The sequence below is a fragment of the Alligator sinensis genome, unplaced genomic scaffold (genome assembly GCF_000455745.1).
Source record: "Alligator sinensis unplaced genomic scaffold, ASM45574v1 scaffold181_2, whole genome shotgun sequence".
Taxonomy (NCBI): domain Eukaryota; kingdom Metazoa; phylum Chordata; order Crocodylia; family Alligatoridae; genus Alligator; species Alligator sinensis.
Window position 1 is genome coordinate 178,267 of NW_005842429.1, and position 9,620 is coordinate 187,886.

The following is a 9,620-nucleotide window of genomic DNA, read 5'->3' on the forward strand; positions in this document are numbered from 1 at the left end:
CTTTCCTGCTTATGCAGGGGGTCGGACTCGATGATCTATTGAGGTCTCTTCTGACCCTAACATCTATGAATCTATAAGTCCAATTTACAAAATCCATATATATGAATGAATCTAAAAGGGAATATAGAGACAGTGGGCCACATTGTGCCTCAAGCTCTATCTGTGCATCACTGCTGGGAGAATTAGGCTCAATGCTCTGAGAGGTGGTATGGATGGAAAAGGAGAAACGGAGTGATCCAGTCACTTTTACTGGGATATTTAAAATATAAAACCACCATGTTCTATAATTTAAATGCTGTATTTGATATTGGGAGTGAAACTCGTATCTCTTCCAAGATGTTTATCAGAAACCGTGGGTAGGATGGGGTATGATGCTGCAGCCTTCAAATAACCTCTATTCAGAAGCTGGGAGAGAATACATGTCATTCTTAATTCAGTACAACCAGTTTGCTTTTTTCTCTTTATCTAGACCATTTGTGCTTACTCTTCCTTAAAGACAACATATATACATTAAGATTTACAAATGACAAAACACAGCCTGTATTTAAAAGAGTATCACTTACTTCACTTTTTATTAAAATCATCAGCTACAAAATAGGCATTTTGCATTTACTAGATCTAAATAAACTACTACAAGAAAATGTCATTACAATCATGAAGCAGAACAATCCCATTACGCACCTTAGATGTTACAAGGAGCTTTTAGTAAGAGAAAGTACAGAGATCAAATAAGTTAGTCACATCATACTGTAGAGTTAACCTCCACCTTTTAAGAAAGCAAACAGTGCAACTGTAAATCTAAGAAATATTTTCTACAAACATTCAAAAAAGTTCAATTTGGCTTTCATTAAAAAAATACAGCTGCTACTACAGAATTAAAAGTATAATATTTCAGACAGGCAACCATAAATGTACCATGTCTGGCACAATATCTGGAAACGGGAAAGCAATTGTGTGTTAAACTAAACATAACAAGATGATGACATTTTTCACCAATTTTAGGTATGCTAAATACAGACAACCACATTCTCAGCTGGTCTGGGATACCATAGTTTTATTCTAATAAATAAAGATATTCTGGTTTATACCAATTGAGAATCTGGACCCGAATCAGAAAATCCATATGCTGTTTTCTTTTTTTCCTTTCAAAGCCAAAAATTAAACAGAGAATGGTTAACTCTATATTTATCCATCTTAAGAAGTGATAGCAATGCAAATTCTAGTAGGTCAGTGCCTTTTAGTCTGCACTCCAACCAACAAAGGTTACCCATCTGTATACACATTAGGGTCCTGAACCACAAATGCCTTGCTGGATCAGGGCTTTAAATTATGTTTTCATGATGGATGGTACATCCAGAAGTCATAGGTAATAGCTGATTAAATGATCCTATAAGAATTACAGGGCCAAAATAAGGGGTCAAGTTGTTCCAGTAATTTTTATACACAAGTCCCTATTAATGTCCATTGTAAGGTCTGCTTATAACCCCATGGCAGGATAGGATGACTAAAAAGTATCCCTTCACGGTATGCTCTACAGAACTCTATCAAGCTTCACAAAGTGGCCCTTGTTCCCCTCTACTGTTCTGACAGCATGATGCATCACTCATCTAACCTCTCCATATTGGAATTTTTGGAGACTAGAAGTGGGAATGTTGTACAAAGCTGGATGCTACCATGGCATATGAAATGAAAACATGAAAGCACTGCACTTAAAGACAACGTTTAGCAAAAACAGATACGTTATAATAGAAAAGATCACATTGGTCAGTACTACCCCAAAGACAGATTATAGTACAAACAAACAAAAAAAAGATCAAATGCTCTAGCTAGGTGAAAAATGTGGCTAGTTCCTTAAGTCTACTGTTAGAAGTCCCACATAGAAATACATTTACGTTTTCTATCTTTTTGTGTGATTTTTATAAAAAGAATCATTTATAGACTGAAAAAAAATCAAACTAGCTTGCTCACAAAATCATTTGTCAAAATACATTGTAATTATTAGCAATAAATAAACAGGTTGGACACTAGCTTGATATTTCAGGTTGACCCAAACCACTCACAAGGTTCATGTTTTAACATTATGGACAAATTTTCACTTGAGCAATATAAGCTTATTGCCAGAAGAGAATTCTACACTGATCATTTGAGATCTACCAATTTTTGAATATTTAGGAAAATCAGAATGGACTATGACAAATCTGTTGCTTTCTTACAACAATTCTTAATAAAGAGCCACCCTGCATAAAAAACACACCCTTTAAGATAAATACATCATATAATTTCTTTTTATGTAATTTTAAAGTGCATCTAAAGTTGCTAAAGAAATCCTTACATTTAAAGAAAATACAAACAGTCATTCAGAAGCTAGAGGTATTTCCTTTTGACAAATTAAGCAGTGATAACATAGCCATTCAAAGATTCTCAGCTCAGCTACAGCTGTGATGGGTTTATAGGTGAGCAAAGTTGGCAAATCCATTCTGTGCCTGGCAGTTCTTCTGCTTAGGGATCTTGAGAATCTCCTAAAGAAACTCCCTTCCTTTGGGCCTTAGTGGTTCAATTGCCAACTGGGCCTCTCTATCCTTAAATGCATGACATAACCCTAAAATAGTAAGATACTAGAAATGTACTTTTACATTAATACTCACTGAGCTAAATTCACCCTCCAGCATTAACTTCAGTGTAGTCATGTCCATTTAGCATGGGCCAAATTGGCTACTGGTATATCTCTGGGTATCTTCCCAATACCAGCTCCATTAGGACTTCCGATGTCATTCTCAGAAATGTCACTTCTTGAAAGTGTCAGTTCTCAGAACAGCAGCAATGGTGTCATTGCTGCAAATGTTGTAAGCAGCTATGTACAGCTATGACTACCACAGAGCCCAGGTCAGCAAATACAATCTCTACCTGCAAAAATCCTTAACATCACTATTAAAATTTCAGTTATAAGCTACATTATTGAACTTTTACCTACCCATTGCAAGATAGTATCAGTACATACAAACATTTCACTGCTGTAAACATCATGCATGTATGCTGTGCCTCGTGCTGTTGAATTACAGCTACAAGTCTCTGCCAAGCAAATCAATCTCATCTAGCAGGAAATCCATGTCCTCACGTCTCACCTGGGGACTGATCACTACTTGGCGAAAGAAGTTGACTTTGCCAAGGTGCGGCTGGTACCCCAGCATCATGCTGCCCTTCTTCATCATTCTCTCTTTAATTACAGGTGCAACCTGCAGCAGGGAGAGAAAACAGGTGTTTAAAGTAAAAGGTTTAAGCATTTAGAAGAGCTGGGCAAAAAAAATATTTCCCATCTTGAAAAGATTGTTGAGATTTCTGAATTTATTTCCTCACTCACAGTGGGATGAGACCTTCGAAAGTGTTGACAAAAAGAGAAAGAGACCCAAACCTCAGAACATCCCATAAATGTGTGCCTGCCCAGGATATCAAACTCTGTCATGACCACCAAGCTATTGGTTATTTTGGAGTTGGTTATTCTTTTTTTCCCTCACCCTCTCTTCCCCATATAACTTCCATTTCAGGTCTTATAAAGTCTTGTCACTGGAAGTTTCATTGAATCAAGCATATGCCTGCAAAACGTTTCAGTTATGACAAGCCAGCATTTTCCAACAAAAGCATTTTGATGATAAAGTTCTCAATCAGTTCTAAAATTTAGCAACATAGCAGGAGATCTTAACTGGGGACTTGTGACAAGCCTGGCCTCCTCCCATTCCTAAAGCAAAGTGTGGAAAAGAAAGCTTCAGCAAGTAAGACATTTGAGAATCAGTGAATAAGGCACATGATCCTACCATCCTTTATTCACATTAACTGGCCCAGTGATTTCAGAAGTAAAACCTGGTTGAAGAGAGGCAGGACATGTATATAACAGTTTGCATCTTTACAGTACAATGCAAATACTAACTAGTTTATTTTTAGACTTCTAACGTATGACCTTAGCACCTGAATGGTGGTTACCAAAACCAAATGCAGTACAACACAAAACAACCGTATGCCCAGTCTATTGCACATTGCCTGCCATGGATCCTACACTGCAGTTTCTGACATTCCCAAAGTTCCACAAAGGTTCTTGCTCCTTTTTTGATCAAGAGATCTCTTTTGAAGCTCTCGTAAATTGAAACTTACCTTCCTAAATTCCTTTATGTTCACAAAGTACTTTAAAATGCAGCCTCTGGCTATGGACAAAGTGGGAATTTTGGTTTGGATGCAAGCTTCAGCTGTTATGCTGTGACCTACGTACAGCAGAGGTTCCCAAACTGCAGTACACATACCCCCTGGGGGTACGCAAGACATCTATGGGGGTATGCGGGAGAAACTGCGTAATGGCAGATTTAATTTTCATTATAATAAAAACTGGCTATTCCTCAATACGAGGATGATATCTGCCAGAGTGGGGATTACTGGTGAGTTTTAAGGTGGCTGAGGAGTCCATTCCATGCTCTGCAAGTTTTTCTACAGATATGACAAGTGGTGCCGGGGGGAAGGGAGGCGGGGAGAAAAGGGGGAGGCCCAACTGTTGGCCAGGATGTTGTATGCTTTCCTTCCTCCTCTGCTGTTTCTTAGATTCCTGAGCAAGACAGTTCTCTTTGAAGTGGGCTGTAGCTTGACGTGGTGCAGCACCACTGAGATCTGTTACCAACCAGGACTTCCAATTTGTAGGGTTGATGCCCCCCTTCTTAAGGAATGCTTTCAGGGTGCCCTTGTAGTGCTTCCTCTGACCTCTGTGGGTCCTCTTACCATGACTAAGTCGAGAGAAGGGGACTTGCTTTGGGAAACAAACATCAGCCATCCGCGCACAGTGTCCAGCACAGCGGAGTTGGTGCTTCATGATCTTTGCCACAATGTTGGTTACATTAGCTGCAAAGAGGATGCTGGGATCTGTGCAGTGGTCTTCCCATCTAATGCAAAGGATCTTCCTGAGGCAACACTGATGGAACCATTCCAGGCACTTAAGATGGCTTCGATATGTCACCCATGTCTCATGGGGATAATCACTGCATTGTAGACCAGGATCTTAGTTTCCATCTGCAGATCTCGGTCAGCAAAGACGCGACAAAGCAGCTTTCCAAAGGATACGCTGGCAGAGCAAATCCTATTTTCAATTTCTACATCAAGACTGATTTGGAAAGGTGACTGCCAAGGTATGGGAAATACTCAATGTTTTCCAGGGGTTCTCCACCAATGGTGATTTCTGGGGGGAACAGGGCAGCTTAGACTGAGGCAGGTTGATGGAGCACCTTGGTCTTCCCAATTTTAAGGGAGAGTCCCAGGCTATGATAGGCACCTGAGAAAAGGTCAAGGGTGGACTGCAGATCGGTCTCAGTGTGTGCAAGGATAACAGAGTCGTCAGCATACTGAAGGTCAATGACCCCAGTCTTGGTAACTTTCATTTTCCTGTGAAGAGGCTGCAAGTTGAAAAGCTGACCGTCCAATTCAACACTCAACCCCAATTCTGGGAGGAAGGTGGTCACAGCTGAGAATCAAAATAACAGTAAGACAGATGGAAAAAAGGGTTGGGGCAATGACACAACCCTGCTAGACACCAGTATGGATGGTAAATAGGTCTGTCTCTAATCCATTGCAAAGGACTGTGGCGGTCATCCTATCGTGGAGTAGCCTAAGGATACTGATGAACTTCAGTGGACAACCAAACCTAGCCAGCATCTTGTGATGATGATGATGATGATTATTATTAATAACAACAACAACAACAATAATAATAGGCATTTAAAGGGTTAAAAGATAAACCCTATTCTGGCAGGGGTAAATGGGCAGCAGGTAAACCTGGAAGGGGATACACAATAAAAAAACGTTTGGGAACCTCTGATGTATAGAGTTAAAGTTGCAACATTTTTGCTACACTTTGGGCGCATCTACACAAGACGCCAAATGTGCAATAGACCAATTCTACAGCACATTAACATGTCATGGCGAAAGCCATGCTACTGAGCTAATGTGTAGGAGAATTAGTCTACTGTGCACTGGCATCACTTAAAAGGCATGCATTGGTGGTACTGCACAGTAGCGCCAGTTACTGTGCATTTAGTTAGTACTTGTCATTACAAGTACTAAACTTAACGTGCCGTAACCACGGCACATTAGTGCATGTGTAGACGTGCCCGGCAACTGCTACAGGTATGTGCAGACGTAACAGGTAGACAGTACACAATTGCATAACATCATACTGGCACAAGAGTTGGCCCAAAATAGAACGCTGAACAAGTGCATTACTTGATCTCATTTGATGGCTATGTTACCAATCAGCCCCATGAATGTTTTAATGCGCAATATCTCAAAACCAAGCCTAAGACCTATCCCTCCCTTGCTACTGATTTTTGTAACTGTATTTTATTATTAAATGAATATAACATTGAAAGATAACACAATCTATCTAATTAGCTAATGTGTAGGGCAGTTCCTACTCAGGAAAGCTCCCACACCTATTACTTGACACTATGCCATTCATAATAAAGAAATCTAGTTCCCATGGGCTAGCTACTGTTTCCGGTTCTCACTGCTCCTTGCCAGTCCTCTGGAATGACTCTGAATTTAAATGAGTACAACTGAAGAAAAGAATCTGGCCAACAACCTTATGGTTTCAGTGCACTCCAGTTCTCATTTTAAACCACAGAGACAGCAGCCCTGATGTACACCTTTGCTGGGAGTTTTATGACATGGCAGTTGAGTTCTCCCAGCTGGCCATTAGTTCCATAGCCACTGCCTTGAGCCTCAATCTTCTGCCTCTGCCTTGAGCAAGGAGTTGTACGTAAAAAGTAAACAGCTCCAAGACCAGCCCCAGGAGGTGCTGTGCTTCAGACATACTCCTTTGCGTGATAGTGTCTGCTTGACTCTTCTTTTGCTGCAAAGAAGGAAAATAGTAATTGCAGTCTTTGAAAGGCTACAGTTTCTCTCTCCTGGTACCTCAGCTCAGGCCCTTACACAAAGACAACACCCCACCTCCTTCCCAAGTCACTTAAACCAAGAAGCTATGCCTAGAGAACATCCTGCTAGAGATCCCCTATCCCCCAGCACAGCTTAATAAGGCACAGTTAAGTGCATCATCTGGGAAGAAATCCTAGCCCCAGTGAAATCATCCCCTACCGTTTATTGGTTACTTGAAACATGCCACTCTTGGATTGGAGAGTGCATTATTCTGTAATTAATGCTACCAGCTGATGGAGCCCCCAAAGACTGAGGAGGGAATCTGTTAACAGTCTTCAAACACCTGAAGGGCAATTATAAAGAGATGGAGACAGCCCTTTCTCTGTGCCTGTAGGGGACAGGACTAGGAGCAATGTCCTCAAACTGCAACAGATAAATTCAGGTTGGAGACTAGAAAAACCTTTGGACTATGATGCTGGTCAAGCAGTGGAATAGGCTACCTAGAGAAGCTGCAGAACTTCCATCCCTAGAAATTTCCAAGAACAGATTAGACAGACATTGGCCTGAGATGGTTTAGTCAGGGATGATCTTGCCTTGAGTAGGGGCAGGACTTGATGATCTTGTGAGTTATCTTCAAGCCCTACTTTCCTATAATACTATGACACCATTACTGGGTGAAAAATGAGTTGGAAGGGTGGAAGCAAGGTTATGGCGGTGAGTGCCTAAAGTTACCAAACATTGGTCCTGACCTGGCCAAGCATTTAACCTTGTTTTACTTTATGTATCTGAATAGTCCTACCGAGTTCAGAGGGACTATTCACATGCCAAGAGATAAGCATCTGCTTATGTTTTGTTCTGTATCCAGCCCCAAGTACACAGGTCCCGGCAGTATCAAGCCCAGCTGACTAAATTACTTTGCATGGTTGTTTTTAAACATTTTACATTTTTCTGTCCTACTATACCCTTTAGTCCTGTTCCTTCACTTTCCTTTGTGAGATTTTGGCTTTAAAATGGGCAAATCAATCTACGGCCCAGCTTTGGTTCCTGCATTAATTTATTTTGATTCTGGAAGCCAGTGGAAGAAAATACCACTTGGTCTACAAAAGAAGAAAAATGTTGGTGTCATCTTTTATTTTAATAGTATTACTTCCACATGACATGTATATATGCACGTTTCACTAGGCAACTACCCAGCAATTCATTTTGATAGAAATGTCTTAGGATTTTCAGTGTATTTTAGGATATACAATTCTGGCATCTCCATGCTAGTTTAGTTATGGATGCTTATAATGCTGTTGCCTTGAAATCAATTTTGGATTCAGAGGAAGAATATTCATGGCACTAGTTTAAATTGCCTCTGTCCACTCTTTTTTTTTGGCTTTGCAGTAAGTCTAATCTTTTTCATTTAGTGTTTAGCTTTTTAAAAAAACAGACTGACAGAGTTAGAATTTTAACTGAAGTGCACGTATGTGACTACCATACTTATCAGTTGAGCGGTGTACTGCTACAAGTTTGTCTTTTGTATACCAATGTGATGATAAAAAGACACAAGTTGGGAAATCCATATTAGTAAAGATCTTAGAATTAAAAAGGAATATAAACACTATAAATCGGACTGTGAATCTGAGAAGATTTAGAGAGAGATTATAACACCTCTACTCACACTGAATAGCACCTAATGCTATGTGCCATAGAAACCAATTGGGTTACTACTGGGTTTAAGCACTGCTTGGTGGGTTCATCTACATGTGCACTTTACTGCAGAGTTACTGTCTACACCTGTTCCAGTATTAGGGCACAGTAAATTAATTAACTCTGCTTTAAAATAGTACTGTTGGAGGCAGTACTATCTTATGGCAGAGTTATTAATGGCAATGAAATGCATGTATAAAAGCTAACCCAGGCATAAACTGTACCCTGTCAGCCCAGGCAACAGGGGACTTGACCCCTGCTTGCCACCTAGCCACACACCTCTGCACCTGCAGCATTCTCATGCCCTAGCCAGCCCCTCTGCCGCCGGACACTATCACCCAGAGCTTGTGGCTGACCCCCTGAGTCTGCTGCCAGCCCACAGCTGCTCCACCCTGGCTCAAAGTGCTGCTCTTTCAGGCACACGTGTAGATTCCGCACCCAGGATAAGCTAACTCCAATGAGAACTGGTCTGGAATTTATCCCTTCACATTAATTTCACATGTAGATTCACCCAGTGAGAGCAAATCTTTCTTATAGACAGGAGGGTCAAAAACAGCTTTCCCCATTTATCTTATGCAAAAGCACCAATCTCCCACCTGGATTTTTGTCTAAATAACTGAACAACTCAAGGACTCACTGAACTTCATGTTTCATAGTTTAGAACCAACTCAGGCTGATCTCATTTGTTCAATACCCAAGCAAGACTTCCCTTGAAGGACAGCAAGACCTGTATGCTTTGCATGAGCCATCTTCACTCAGACTGAAAAGAACAGCACTCTGCAAGTGGTCATATGAATAGATGGTTTTGCCTTGCAAAACCAAATTCTGCCCTGACAAGTTATTTCAGTGGTGTAGTACATGGCAAAACTTGGGGCAAGATTTGGACCCTTTATGAACAGTTTTTCAAAATTTGGGTTTGGGGTTTTTTCTTTTAAAGTTCTTACCCATAAGCATTTGCTCAAAATATGGTATCTCAGTTGCCAAATATGCTTATCCTGGTGGAAATCCTCATGCTTCAATTCAGCAGG

General features: G+C 40.6%; 1 protein-coding gene across 4 annotated transcripts in view; it reads right to left on the bottom strand.

Annotated features, from left to right (window-relative positions):
- Positions 1–543: 543 nt before the first annotated feature.
- Positions 544–9,620, bottom strand: part of GADL1 (glutamate decarboxylase like 1) — a 106,069-nt gene continuing 96,992 nt past the window's right edge. For 2 of the 4 annotated variants that reach the window (XM_006030204.3, XM_025211782.1), the window contains one exon: positions 544–3,233. In XM_006030204.3, coding sequence (XP_006030266.2) covers positions 3,060–3,233 — 174 coding nt within the window. In that variant the 3' untranslated portion in view covers positions 544–3,059. Of the gene's footprint in view, positions 3,234–6,306; positions 6,878–9,620 lie in introns of those variants that run through there. The other 2 variants (XM_014522996.2, XM_025211783.1) reach the window with 2 other exon arrangements.